Below are 15598 nucleotides of genomic sequence, written 5' to 3'. Positions count from 1 at the left end.
GGTGACCAACCCTCAGGCTTCTGCCCCCAGCAGACCACAGCGTAAAAAATGGCGCTGGCCACCACAGACTCATAAAACATATGCAGCATGGTGGCAAAGACATCGAAGGACCGGAGCCACTGCAAGAAAAAGGACTCAACTGTGGCCCGTCCTGTAGAGAGCCACAGAATTCCTGGTCCAGTCCAGTTTCAAAATATACCTGGGCATCCAAGTGGACACTGACTCTGACAGATCATCAGCCCTGATGCATCCAAAAACTGTAGAGTCATCGGAGAACTCCTGTGGGTGGCAGGTCTCCGTGTCGTACCTGAAGTCCGAGGTGTACAAGGTAAGGAGAAAAGGGGACAGGATGTTGCCATGCGTAGCTCCAGTACTGCTCACCACTGTGTCTTACACAAAGTTCTGCAGGTGCGTATGCTGAGGACGTCTGGTAAGGTAGTCCATGATCCAGAACACTAGAGGAGCATCAACCTGCTTGGCAGTCATCTTCCTCCCCGGCAGGGCAGCCTGAATGGTACCAAAGGTGCTGGAGAAATCAAACACCATGATTCTGACCACATCCCCTGGCCTGTCCAGGTGGGTCTAGGAACGGGGGAGCACGTATATGATGAAATCGTCCACTCCAACATCTGGTTGGTAGGTGAACTGAAAGGGGTCCAATGAAGGCTTGACCAATGGACGGAAGGAACCCAGGACCAGTCTTTCACTGGCCTGTAGTTGCTGGCGGCACTGGGATGGGCCTTCTTCGGTACAGTAACCAAGCTCGATGTCTTCCGCAATACAGGGTCCTTCTCGAGACGTAAACTGAGGTGAAAGAGGTGCTGGAGTACGACACACAGCTGGGGGGCACAGGCCTTGGGCTGATGCCACCGGGACCAGTTTGAAAAACAAAGACCAGAAACTCTGTCTACTGGCATGTTTAGAGAGGGCACAGCTAAAATAAGTTACTGGTAAGACGGGGAAGAAGAAGGAGGAGAGGGAGGGAACAGGAGAGGAGAGAAAATAAGGAAACAAGGTGAGGAAACAAAGAGGAAAGGAGACAAAGAGCAGAGAGGAGAGGAAAGATGGGAACAAGCAGAGGAGAGAAGAGGAGGAGGAAAAGTGAGGATTGGAGGCAGAATGAGCAAAGGAGATTAGAGAAGAAGAGAAAAACGAGGGGAGGAGAAGAAGACGTGAGGACGAGAGGTCATAAGTAAACTTGAGCATCAAGCAACGGTCCAATGATCCAGCTCCATCCCCATGTTTGTGGACACACACACCCTATAAACCGGTGAGCACCATTCACATCAAACCTCCTCCTGGTGCATTTACAGCCTCGTCTCTGCTCGCTCATTTACTCTGAATCTGCAGAATCAGAAAAAACACCGCGAGCTGCTCCAGAGGCGTTACCACGGCAATAGCCAAATATTCGGCGGGAGTCGGACTGACTAATGGCTTCAGAGGCTTCAGCAGCCGACAGGCTCCAGAACAAGTCTGAGATATTCACATGAAACCAAGCGGGGAGTTTAATCCCGGTCTTTCTGTTACACACCAAGACAAACTCTGTGCAACAGAGCCAGACCTTCAGAGTGTCTTTGATATGTGCCGTCCGTTGAACAACCTCACAAGATCGATCTTCAGCCTACAACAACAACTAATACAGAAGCACTGACAGAAACAGTGAAGCTTTGAGACCACGTTGTGATGGGATCACGGCAGGCGTGACGTCCCTCAGCATGTGGAGGTTCCCGCCCAAGAGTCAGTACTGCAGCATTACAGGAGTACTCGGTAGTCAGTACTGCATTATTACAGGAGTACTCGGTAGTCAGTACTGCATTATTACAGGAGTACTCGGTAGTCGCTACTGCATTACTACAGGAGTACTCGGTAGTCAGTACTGCATTATTACAGGAGTACTCGGTAGTCAGTACTGCGTTATTACAGGAGTACTCGGTAGTCGCTACTGCATTACTACAGGAGTACTCGGTAGTCACTACTGCGTTATTACAGGAGTACTCGGTAGTCGCTACTGCATTATTACAGGAGTACTCGGTAGTCAGTACTGCGTTATTACAGGAGTACTCGGTAGTCAGTACTGCATTATTACAGGAGTACTCGGTAGTCAGTACTGCGTTATTACAGGAGTACTCGGTAGTCGCTACTGCATTATTACAGGAGTACTCGGTAGTCAGTACTGCGTTATTACAGGAGTACTCGGTAGTCGCTACTGCGTTATTACAGGAGTACTCGGTAGTCAGTACTGCATTACTACAGGAGTACTCGGTAGTCAGTACTGCATTATTACAGGAGTACTCGGTAGTCAGTACTGCGTTATTACAGGAGTACTCGGTAGTCAGTACTGCATCATTACAGGAGTACACGGTAGTCACTACTGCGTTATTACAGGAGTACTCGGTAGTCACTACTGCGTTATTACAGGAGTACTCGGTAGTCGCTACTGCGTTATTACAGGAGTACTCGGTAGTCAGTACTGCATTACTACAGGAGTACTCGGTAGTCAGTACTGCATTATTACAGGAGTACTCGGTAGTCAGTACTGCGTTATTACAGGAGTACTCGGTAGTCAGTACTGCATTATTACAGGAGTACTCGGTAGTCAGTACTGCATTATTACAGGAGTACTCGGTAGTCACTACTACATTATTATAGTAGTACTCGGTAGTCAGTACTGCATTATTACAGTAGTACTCAGTAGTCAGTACTGCATTACTACAGGAGTACTCGGTAGTCAGTACTGCATTATTACAGGAGTACTCGGTAGTCACTTCTACATTATTAAAGGAGTACTCGGTAGTCAGTACTGCATTATTACAGGAGTACTCGGTAGTCACTTCTACATTATTAAAGGAGTACTCGGTAGTCAGTACTGCATTATTACAGGAGTACTCGGTAGTCAGTACTGCGTTATTACAGGAGTACTCGGTAGTCACTACTACATTATTATAGGAGTACTCGGTAGTCAGTACTGCATTATTACAGTAGTACTCGGTAGTCAGTACTGCATTACTACAGGAGTACTCGGTAGTCAGTACTGCATTATTACAGGAGTACTCGGTAGTCACTTCTACATTATTAAAGGAGTACTCGGTAGTCAGTACTGCATTATTACAGGAGTACTCGGTAGTCACTTCTACATTATTAAAGGAGTACTCGGTAGTCAGTACTGCATTATTACAGTAGTACTCAGTAGTCGTTACTACATTATTACAGTAGTACTCGATAAAGTACTACATTATTACAGCAGTACTCGGTAGTCACTACTACATTACTATAGTAGTACTCGGTAGTCAGTACTACATTATTACACGAGAACTCAGTAGTCATTACTACATTATTACATAAGTACTCAGTAGTTATTACTACATTATTACACGAGTACTCGGTAGCCGTTACTACATTATTACATGAGTCCTCAGTAGTTGTTACTACATTATTACCTTAGTACTCAGTTGTCGTTACTACATTACTACCTGAGTACTCAGTACTCATGGGTCAGACCACACACACCTGTAAAGTTTGGTGACTGCATCTTGAACAGTTGTGACGCTATCGTGGTGACAACATCTGTCCACAGACAGGCTGGCAGACAGACAGACAGACAGACAGACAGGCTGGCAGACAGACAGACAGACAGACAGACAGACAGACAGACAGACAGGCTGGCAGACAGACAGACAGACAGACAGACAGACAGACAGACAGACAGGCTGGCAGGCTGGCAGACAGACAGACAGGCAGACAGACAGACAGACAGACAGACAGGCTGGCAGACAGACAGGCAGGCAGACAGACAGACAGGCTGGCAGGCTGGCAGACAGACAGACAGGCAGACAGACAGACAGACAGACAGACAGGCTGGCAGACAGACAGGCAGGCAGACAGAGAGACAGAGAGACAGACAGGCAGACAGGCAGACAGACAGACAGATAGACAGACAGACAGGCAGACAGACAGGCAGACACACAGACATGCTGGCAGACAGAGAGACAGACAGACAGGCTGACAGACAGACAGGCAGACAGACAGACAGGCAGACAGACAGACATGCTGGCAGACAGAGAGACAGACAGACAGACAGGCTGGCAGACAGACAGACAGACAGACAGACAGGCAGGCAGACAGACAGACAGACAGGCAGACAGACAGACAGACAGATAGACAGACAGGCAGACACACAGACATGCTGGCAGACAGAGAGACACTAAGATAGACAGACAGACAGGCTGACAGACAGACAGACAGACACACAGACAGGCTGGCAGACAGGCAGGCAGACAGACAGACCGACAGACAGACAGGCAGACAGACAGACACACAGATAGACAGACAGGCAGACACACAGACATGCTGGCAGACAGAGAGACACTAAGATAGACAGACAGACAGGCTGACAGACAGACAGACAGACACACAGACAGGCTGGCAGACAGGCAGGCAGACAGACAGACCGACAGACAGACAGGCAGACAGACAGACACACAGATAGACAGACAGACAGGCAGACAGACAGACAGACAGACCGACAGACAGGCAGACACACAGACAGGCTGGCAGACAGACAGACAGGCTGGCAGACAGACAGACAGACAGGCAGACAGACAGACAGACAGACACACAGACAGGCAGGCAGACAGGCACCAGCCAAAATCCTAAAAACTGCCCTAGTGGTAGTTACAGGTTACTACAGTTACGCTAACGTAGGAGTCTCCAGGACCACATTCAGGACAAACACATACATACACATCATTGTTGTACTACATTTGTGGGGACCCATCATTGACATAATGCATTCCCCAGCCCCTCACCCTAACCCAAACCTAAACCTGATTCTAACCTGAACCCTAAAACCAAGTCTGAACCCTCAAAAAGCCACAGGTATAGTTGATCACAAGGTGAAAACAATACCAGTGCTGCTGTCGTGGCTGCTAATAAATGGCTTAAAACACCCTACAATGTAGTTGTAAGCAGCTATAAGGACCTTTTAGTATTCCAGCTGCTCTTTTAGTATATTGTCATTCATTATCTGTTTATACAGCATCATGAATGAAATTAATTAATAAACACTTACAGCTGTTTACAACTACATTATAATGAATTCCAAAGCAGTTATTAAATGTTTGTATACTGCTTATTAATGCTGAACAGGGGTGACTGAAGGTGTGTCCATGACACCATCACGTCATCATCCTCTCATCTCTTTACCTGGCCAAGATTGGCTGAAGCCAAAATGTTCTTTTTCCTTCGTTAACGAGCATGAAAGGTAAAATGTCATAATTACTGCCCGAAAACCAAGTGTTCTTGGTCATCGTTCCTGCGCAAAATGTTTGCATTGCCGCATTGGAACTTCACTTCAGACTGAAAAGGCTTTGAGTCTGAATAAAAATCTGTCGTTTTCAGACAAATGATCAGATTTCTCCATCTGTTCCTAGACTGATCCGAGGAGAGTTCCATTTGTGTCTTAAAGGGAGAGTTCATCTTAAATCTCAGCACGTCCTCATACCTCAACCACAAAATCTAGTTTGTTTGCCCCGTCCAAAATGAGTCACAGGACTGTTACCGAAACAATCGGCTGTTAGTCTCCATGTTCAGACTGGCAACGGTTAGCAACAGGACAGGACACCTCCGACTGCAGTGGGATCGGACCCAGCAGCGAGGGTGGGAGTAAACTGTAACTCCTCTACAGGGCCGAGTTGTTGAACCCTGCCAGTTCAAAGGATCTCTGGGTGGATTTCTCCTCTTCATGAGTTAAAAGCAGCTGTTTAAAATCTTTCCAATGTTTCTGAAATGTGATTCTTGTTTTGTCTGTAGCTTCGTGTGCTGCTGCTCCTGTTGGCCTGGTCGGTTTTTAAAATTCCTGCTGTAATGCAACGGTTGTGTATTTACAGGTGCTGAGGCTTCACAAGACTTTACAATCCAGCCCGTGATTTACAGTGTAATTTAGTTGTATGAACCAGGTCCCAGAGTTAAAACTGGTTCCTACCGATACTTAAATGTAGGTACAGTGGAAGAAAACAAGACTATGAGGAAAAAGAGAGTAACGGCTGGTTATTTCAGAGGAAAGGAGGAATAAATTAAACTGTAATATCTTGTGTGGCTGTTGGGTTGGACGGTTGCACAAAATATGTGACTTTGTCACTGGGGACCTGTGTTTGCATCCTATCTCCTACCACCGCTCAGTGTGGTTTCTTTCCAGACACGTCTACGTGTTTGGCGAGGGCATCCCTTCACACCGGCTGCTGACTGCCCCTTAAGTGCCACAGACAACCAGACTCCACAGTTCGCCGCGGGCGAACTAGCCATCGCAACGTCAGGTTAGCAGTAAACCCTCAATGCAACAGTTTGAGCCGCAGTTCACTAGCAAATAAATGCCACGGCTCCCCCAGAGCCAAGCAGAGCTCCCGAGTTTTGTTTGCCAGTGACGGAGGTTTAGCCCTGGATCAGTAGAGGGGTCTCCTCTGCGTTGTCGAACACAGTTTTCAGAGGATTAAAAAGTGGTTTCAGACGCAGCAGCCTGTTAAATTATTGTCGCTCCACAACCCAAAACATCCAGGCGATTAAATGTTGCGATAACAGAAGCTTTGAGCGTCTTATTCAGATCTGTTTATAATATTTTTTATTTTCAACAGATGTGAAACATGTTTCAGTTTGATCTTCCTGCTTTAGCAAAAGTTTTCTTTACTAGTGAATGTTAAATATTACTCAGTCACAATCTGTGATTTCCTGTTGACTTTTCTGAACAAAGAATGGACCAGACCTCCACTGTGAGGAGGGAGCGTATTTAATAAGCTTTCCACAGCCGTGTTATCCCTGTTCCTTGGATAAAGAGACACTAAACTTGAACTCTTGCTTTGGAAGTTGCTCTGATGGTTGAATCATCAGAGAACAAACAAGCAGTTCAGAACGTTAGGTTTACACGACTGAGACAGTTTGCTAACTCGGCGCTGACGGCTAGATCCCAACGATAACAACATGCTGACGTTAACGTTTCTGTGTCAGTAAACAGAGCTCACCAGGAAACATCCAACAGGTCTCTGCCCCCCCACCTCCACCCTCCAAGCTCCAATTAACTCTCCAGTTAAGTGCCTCCTCCCCTCTGTAGCTGTAATTGGGGGATATTTGGAGACGGGGTGATCCCACAGGAATTAATCATTCAAATCATTAGCCTCAGGTAGCCTTGGGGGTGGGGGGGGCTTCCTGAACAAAATAAGAAGTGTGTCGTTGCCAGTGTTGCAGACTCACCAGTTGTTGACCTGCAGGATGGTGAGGCCGGTGTCCTGAGCCAGCTGCTTCTTCTGCTCCTCCGATGGGTACGGATGCTGCGGGGGGACAAAACACACGGATGTCAGCACAGTGTAAAACATCCCAGGGTTGGTTGCTGTTGCTGTTGCCGTTCTTGTTGTTGTCGCTGGCGCGAGCCTTAGAGCTGCTGCTAATTAGAGCTAAAGAAGGAAGGCGGGGCTAGACTCATTAAGGGAATATGAAATGGAGCATAATTAATGGGAAGAAGTGGTGAGCCAATTAGAGAGGGAAGCCAAGTGGAGAGAGCCCTGTTAATTAGACTGTGTGTGTGTGTGTGTGTGTTTGGGGGTCGTTCAGGCTTGTTTCTCTAACTGTCGAGGATCAGAACAGGCCTGAGGCTGCACAGCTCCACCCCAGGAGTCTGTGTGTGTGTGTGTATGATGTTTTCAAATGTGTGTGAGTGTGTACAGTATGCGTTTCTTCTGCATGTGCACGTTTACGTGTGTGTATGCCTATAAAGGCAAAACACAGAAACTACATATTTGGTCAAATTTGAGTTACAACCTGTGTCTGACTTTCTGACGTCTGTTTTCCTCTATAACAAATAAAATGCCATAGAAATGTGCTTTCCATGGACACAGCTTTTGAAATGTGTGGAAACTACAAAAACAACCAAAAAACCAAAACACAGTATCTGCTGACTACACAGGTCAAGTCAGAGGGATATTTGAACTGTAAGCTAGCTTGCCTACATGGAAAATATCCATTTTGATGAACTCATTTTTTTAATATGTCATTCCACATAATTAAATAAAGGATCAGCTAAATCGATTCATGATGGAAAAGAATCAGCGAGAGCTAAACTCCTGCTAAAGGTAGCTAGCTTAGCAGATCTCAGTAGCTCGTGTCATATCCTCTGGTGGTTCGGCTTCGTTAAATCACAAACCTAAACATATTAAGTTTTAAATCAATAATTTACATTGATTTCAATATAAATATTAATAGCACTGGGACAGAAAGAAACTGAGCCAAACACTTGATTCCTATAAGATCTGGACTATAAATAATGATTAAAGTAAATTAAATTTTATTAAACAAACGAGTTAAAAGGGATGAGGAAGCTGAGAGAACAGTTTTTTAGTGGATACAGCAGACGATTATCCAAAGGCAGAGTCAGTACCTGCAGCTTCTAGTGAACATGTGGGTTCTGTGGTGGTCAGGTTCTTTGTGAGGACCTTTTCAGACATGGAAGATCTAACACTGCTGCCTTCATCCTCATGTGCCAAAAACATTAATCTCATAGAAACGGAAGAGATGTACCAGATGTAGCTCGAAGCTAATTTCCATCCGCAGGTCGACACACCAATATAACGAATGCTATTAATACCAAATGCGCTAATTTGGTCTGATGTGGTTGAAAGTCTAATTGGTGAATGCGACTCCTGATTGGCTAGAGAGAGGACGTCACCTCTGAGGACACGCTGATTGGACACTGGCGTTAGATTGTCATAAAGAAAGGTTCAGTAAAGAAAGGATCAGATTTTGATCTGGTGTATTTTAGCCGACGGGAGTCCATTAAAATACGCCTGGATCGGTCCGGACACTGATCCTCAGGATCAGCTCGGAAATCGCTAATAAAAAAAACCCACCTGATTAACTCAGACTGCCTCGTAATAAACTCAGCTAAACAGAGCATGGACCGCTGATCTTGTCCCCCGTCTCATTCAGCATATTAATAGTCACATTATGAAGGTACAACTTCAGGGGCAACACACCATATATGGGAATGATTACGGCCCCCAACAATGCTTTCATTGTACATGTGGCCACGTGAGTATTGTTTTTAGACAGACTTGAAAAATTCTGAATGTAAACTTTAATGTCAGAATTAGGTTTAGGCTAAGGTTAGGGTTGGGACTAGGCAGGCAGGGAATGGAGACGTTAAATTCATGGCAAAATACACATCATTTGATGAGACGATGCACATGAATGACTGAATAACAGCTTAGTAGAAAGGTAAAGGATTGGTCTCTGCAGGCACCAAATGTTGTGTTGTACAGTATACCGATACTAGAAAGGTATCGCAATACCCTGCCGTTAAAACGGTACTGTACCACGTTAGTACCGATACCACAAGAATGACATTGTTTTACTGAGAGCCGTATTTCCTGAGTGGCGTCGATGTGCGACAGGGGCGTCAGCTTGTGAGAGCAGCGCTCTGCTTCAACTGCTTCGACAGGCAACAAAACCAGAGGCGAGGCTGCAAATCCAAGCGAAACACGGCAGTATTTCGCTTACATAGCCGACAGTCAGGGCAAGCCCACGGACACATCTGTAACGATGTTTGAAACCTAGACCAAGACCTAGACCTGGACCTAGGCCGAGGGAACCACCACATCCAACCCGGCAAAGCATCTCGCCGACAGACATGCCGACCTGTTCAAGAATTCAAAGAGCGACAGGTTAGCGAACGTGATGGAGGACAACATAATATCATCCTGCCCAGGCCCTCAAATATAAGTCAAACGAGTGTGATTTATTCTGTGACAAGTGAACTTTTTCACCATTGGAGTTTGATGAGGTAGTTAAGGGCGATGATAACTGTTTAATCTGGCTTTATCTTTTTAGCTAACTCACCGATGTGGCAAACATCTCTATACGCAAACGCAACGTTCACACTGGTAACGTTAACTTTACCATAACTTAAGATACTAAAAATCAGGCGTTCACAAGTAGGCAGATCAACACCACCAGTTAGAAATGATCGGTTTATACTCAGTCAGTACCGGTAACGGTGATCGGGGCATGTGCGTTTTTATTTCTATTAAAAGAAAATGTGCTCAGAGCGCAGACCTCCGCCAAAGAGGCGTATTGAGTCTTATTAAATGCTGTTTAATAAGTGATATTTATTTGCAAGTATGAAGTTAATAATCAGAGAAATCACATAAACTCAAGTACAGAGGACGTGAAATTACTTCACACCATGTAAAAGTTTTAATAACACTAGGACCTCGATTATTAATTATTTACAATTATCCAATTATTTGTGTCATAAATGTACCGACTCATCGTTAAACACGCACCTACGTGTATGAAAAAACAAACAAAAAAACTACAATTTTCTTGAGCATGAAAATGATGAACATAAAGGACACTGACTGTGGGTCTGATGCTCAAATCCAGGATTATTAGCCTGCACGCTACAGTACTGAAGTCCTGCACTGAAGTAGACTGAACCCAAATGACTCAATACACCTCCTCGGCGGAGGTCTGCGTTCGACTGAGCACATTTTCTAGGTTTCTATTCAGTCAAATTAGGTTTAAAAATGACAGGTAATGAGAACGGGCTCGTGGTATCCTTTCAGTATCGGTATTGAGATATTCGGGCAGGTATCGTATCGAAGTCATTAACGTGACACCGACTAAATGTTGTGGTGTCAGAAATGAAAAAGCTGCATCGAGCCATCTCTAGACAACTTCAGTATCAGCTTTAAATACACAGTATGAGAGCTCAGAGAAGGTTGGCCAAGTCCCTGGGCCTTGTGAACGATAAATAAAGTTTCACTGCAACCGCTGACAGTCAGAGAGAGTTTCTTCATGTACTGACTGAAACCAGCTGCTGCAGATCCTCTGTGGCACGTCGCTGCCCGTCCCTGACCCAGATAGCAGCACTTTCAGCAGCTATTTGCAACCTGATGCAACCTGCACCGCTGCTTGACTTCATACTCATTCGACTCTGCAGAGGACCTCCAACACACCGGCCACATGGTTCTGAATTTGGAGGAGACGTGTCTGCTGCCACAGAACCGTTCAAATTAACTGGAGAACAGTTAAGGGGTTTTGGTACTTTACTGGAGTAAACGCATTGTTTTTCAACTTGTCTTCCATTACATTTCACAGGGAAATCTGCCACGTTGCTGTTACTTTGCAGATTTTAATTTTATGTTCAAAACATCAGATAAAAATATTGTTGTTCTAAGGTTAAAATCCTGTATCTAAAATGTGTTAACGTCTCAGAAACTCTGAAAAATGTTTCAGCTCAACACTAATGACTGTTAGACATCTGTCTTTTCTCAATTTGCATTCTTGTCTCATCTTGTGTTCTTGTGAGTCAGTGAATCATCAGTCAAGGCCTGAGTGCTGTCGCAATTCGCAAGTCCACATTTAGCCAAGAATGCTCCAGATGACCAGAAGCGTTTGTGCTATTCCCATTTTCCCCAGGATGCTCTGGGAACTGACTTGTGTAAACTTGGGTAGGCATTTCACACCAAACAACGGCGATGGGGAAGGACATGAGCCAGACTAGCAACTGTTACTGTGGTGTCAAATCAAGTTTTGAGGTTTATTTTAGGTATGAAGTTGTTTAAATTTCGAAAAATGTCACCGGTTTATCAGAAATAATGCCCATTTTAAAAGAATTGGCTGATGTTATCAGAGAAGGGAGGACTCCCGGGCTGGACAGGACCAGCTGGTCAGCCATGTCCTGGTCAGTTTTACACCATTTCAGCAGGTCCTCTGGTAATTTACCCGGGGCTCTTGTGTCTCCGTAACCCTTCAAGGATAAGATGTAATATGTTGTGAAAGATCATATTTGGCTGCCAAATGTTTCCTGAAGGAAAAGTTGAGATTCATAAGTTGATTTAGAGGTGTGTCTGTTGACCACATCTCATGATCTGTAAAAAAAAAACCACTGAATTGAGCTTATTTGGTCAAACAATAGGTGAGCAGTTATGCTGAGGTGACACCTGGGCCCAACCGAGCTTCTGATGGCAGCAAGAAAACTGCTGTGCCACCCACAAATTGAGCCTATCGCCTCCTCCCGTTTGAGTCCAACGAGCCAAGCTCGAGCTCCCGAGAACGCAAGTTTGGACTTTGTGTACTGTATCAGGAAAGGCCCGTTACAGAAAGACTCCTGGAGGAGTACGGGATCAGAGTCCTGCACCGGGTCGGGTACCTTCAAAAATGCCGTTTAATGGGTAAAAAATATATTTACATTGATTCACGGGTACGTGAACTATGTGCGGGCAAACGGCGAAATAAACATGAGAACAAAAGATATAACAAAAGAAAATAACGGTTTTGCAGTTTTTCAAAAACATCTACACCAGCGTGATTTTATTAAGCTGAGTTAGCTGCCACGATTCCTTTTTCTTTTTATGAGAAACCTGTGATACCTCTCAACCTTCAGTCCGGAACAGAGAAGGCAGCTGACCCAGCCAGTCCCTTTGGACACGTGGACAGATGGTTACTGCAAAATCGGTTATCAATTACCCCATTTACACCTGGCATTAAAATGCTTTATGGGGGAGCGGATAGTTCAGGCCTTGAGGGCGGATTGTGATCCGATAGGCCGAACCGCCCTCGGAGGTGGTCGGGGATGCATTGTGACCACAGCGAGCACAAGTGTAAACGCAACTGCGTTGTCAATCAACAGACAACAACTACGTGGATTCATGATCTGATCGTGTCAGATATCAAATGTGATCAGTGCTCATATATCATACTGTGACTACACTGCTCATGCTCCAGTACTTTTAATCAGGTAGAATTTTTCACGCAGGTATTCGTGAATTTGACTGGTAATGGAGTATTTTTACTTAGGTAAAGGATGTGAATACGTCTTCCACCACTCGCGTGTGGAGGAAAATAACCTTATGAACAAAGTACCGACATATTTCCACTGTGGGTCGTTTCCCTTCAGCCAAGTCAGCGTGTGAAAGACAGAGAAGGAAAAGAAACTGGAAGTAGGACAAAGTCTTGAGGACAAGGGAGAATGAAGCTTCCTCCGCTGTTCACCACCTCCTGGTTTTACTCCAGACTCTCTAATGCTATTTAAGAATTCACCACCACACGGCAGCCAATCAAACAGCCTCCGGCCGACACCAGAAGATTCACCACATCCTGCTGTGTGGTGAGGAGGGAAACTCTGATGTCTTCAGCTCTCTACCCTGCTGTCCCTCTGCCAAAGCCGCAGCTTCCCCTGTGATCTGATAGCAGGTAATTGGCCTAAACTGCATCTAATTTGCCACAAAGAGCGATTATCACAAGGTTGTGTCATCACATTTTAGCCTCAGAGCAGCAGCCTTCTCCAGGGAGGAGCTTTAATTGTTCCACCGATGATTTCATGGAAAACAAGACAAAGCAAGTGAAGAGCGGCGGGAACGCGGGAACCCTCAGACTGTTTATCTGGGAGCTGCTGATGATTTCAACCTTTTCTGTCATCCCACATCCTCTTTCTCTTGCTGCTCAGCAGGTTACTTAAAGCCTCGCCGCAGCAGCTCATCACGTCCAGCATGAAAACAAGTTAAATGTCGGAAACCACGGAATCTTCCCGCCACACATGAGGCGAGAGTAAAAACACATGGTGCCTGGTTGAGGGCTGCGCCACCTCCCAGTCTAATTTCAGAGTTTCCACTCAGGGTTTTAATCTGGAACCACCTGCTCGTTAAAAAATTATAATCCTGTTAGCGGGGAGCGGTGGCTCAGACCGCCTCGCAGCTCTCAGCCCGGACCGGCACCAACCTTCCAACAGGAAGAGGAAGTCCACAAGCTAATAACAAAGATGCGAGCAGTGCCGGATTTCAAATGGCACATTTCAAAGCTTAGGAGTGGGTCCGTCGTGTCACACGACCCCCCAGCTCGTAGGTCATGACCTGGCGGCCGGTCCGCATCGTGCTCGGGATTTCCTGTGCTCCGTGCTCTTTCGATACGTTGCTGGACTTTTCGGAGCTCTGGGAATAGGATCCCGGTGGTGCATGGCTGTCGCCCAGCGCGCGGGACCTGAAAAGGTTACTCTCTGGTAAACCGGCTACAGCTGATGCAGCACACGTCTGATCCGAGTGTAGGGCCTGTGATCACGCGTTGCATTCATAAGGGGATGGATGCTACCGGGGTCATATAGTGTGGTATCATCTTCAATGTGCTGCTACGAATCATATTTAGGGATGTTTGAATAAAGAATAAATCATAAAGAATCAATCATCTGAGCTACAACGTGACAGAGTAGAAGGTTTCTCCATCATAACGAAGCATCAATAACATTATCAACATTATAGCTAAACATCAACTCAGTGCACATTTACCTAAAACTTGCACATCACGTCTCCACCATTGTAGAAATGTCTGTCGTTGCTGCCGTTCGCATATTTTCACTGAGTTGTTTGTTAAGTTTCTCGGATCGGTGCGTCAGCGTCTTGATGACTCAGCGAGCGCGATGAGGACGTGGACTGGTTACGTGGTCATGACGTACCTACTCCTGAGCCCTGGAATCTAACGTCTACCGGTTTAAACTACTCAAAAAAAAAAAAAAAAATCTCTGAAGATGTTTAGTGAGGAAGGAAAAGTAGTTGACGTGTTCGTTGGAGCTCAAGGAAACACACGAAGAGTTCTGATGAGTAACACTGAATGTAAACATAACCTGTGTTTGTTTACAAGGCAACTCCACAGAGCAGCTGAGTCCAAATGATAAAACTGACACGTGGTGAAAACGATGGGCTGCCAGGTTTGGTTTTCTATCCCGTTGTTTACACCGAAGCAAACAACCACTAGCACTGACTCAGCTTGAACCTGAAGTGTAGCAGAGCCGCTCTTTAGCTGCAGTCTGTGGCCAAACCCTCCTTCTTTGTATCTTCCAAAAAACAATGAAAATAACTCTTACACTCCAAAACAAACTAAAACACACACGTGATCAATACTTTTTTTCTTAGTTTTAACTTGAACAATGACTGTGTGTAACGTTTTAAGGGTGGTTACGTGCTGGAGATATTTACCTGCAAAAAACAGCTGGTAGGTGTATTTTTAAGCTTTGGACGGAGCCGGGCTAGCCGTTTCCCCCCGCTTCCAGTCTTTATGCTAAGCTAGGCTAACCTGATCCTGGCCCCAGCTCTGTGCTGAACACACACACACGAAACTGACATTTAGCAAATAGCGAATGTGTAGCTCTCAAAAAGCTGAACTGTTCCTTTACATAAAGCAAATGAATCTGTGAGTCCCCTTAAAGACCAACCAAACACCCCTGGATCTCTCGTCTTTCTTGACCTCCAGTGGTTTAACTTCTCACCTGCCTGCAGTGATGAACAGGTGGACACTGTGACATCACTGGTGGGTGTGGTTACAGGTGCAACGGGGCACAGCCATTGGTTAAGCTTAAAACTTTCAACCAGGGAGTTTTAACAGCAGTAAAACAGAGACTGCTGTTAATTCACTTTAACTCTTTAACAACAACATATTCGGCATAAATCCAATCCCTCCCTCCCTCTCTCCCCTCCCTCTCTCTCTCTCTCTCAACCCAGCCGGTCAGGGCAGGCAGACCCCCCCCCCAACCACCACCAGCACCACCACGAGCCAGGTTCTGTTCAAG

At 45.6% G+C, this 15598-nt stretch overlaps 1 protein-coding gene across 2 annotated transcripts in view; it reads right to left on the bottom strand.

The window, feature by feature from the left end:
• The window catches only part of meis1a (Meis homeobox 1 a), a 57912-nt gene that overhangs the window by 14374 nt on the left and 27940 nt on the right, over positions 1 to 15598 (bottom strand). For both annotated transcript variants that reach the window (XR_005708960.1, XM_040146270.1), the window contains exon 9: positions 7240 to 7316. Coding sequence is in view for 1 of the 2 variants with exons in the window: in XM_040146270.1 (XP_040002204.1) it covers positions 7240 to 7316 (77 nt within the window). In the remaining variant the exon portion in view is untranslated. The remainder of the gene's footprint in view (positions 1 to 7239; positions 7317 to 15598) is intronic.

This window comes from Xiphias gladius, chromosome 15 (assembly GCF_016859285.1).
Source record: "Xiphias gladius isolate SHS-SW01 ecotype Sanya breed wild chromosome 15, ASM1685928v1, whole genome shotgun sequence".
NCBI classification, from domain to species: Eukaryota; Metazoa; Chordata; class Actinopteri; order Istiophoriformes; family Xiphiidae; genus Xiphias; species Xiphias gladius.
This window is presented reverse-complemented; position numbering and strand designations above follow the sequence as displayed.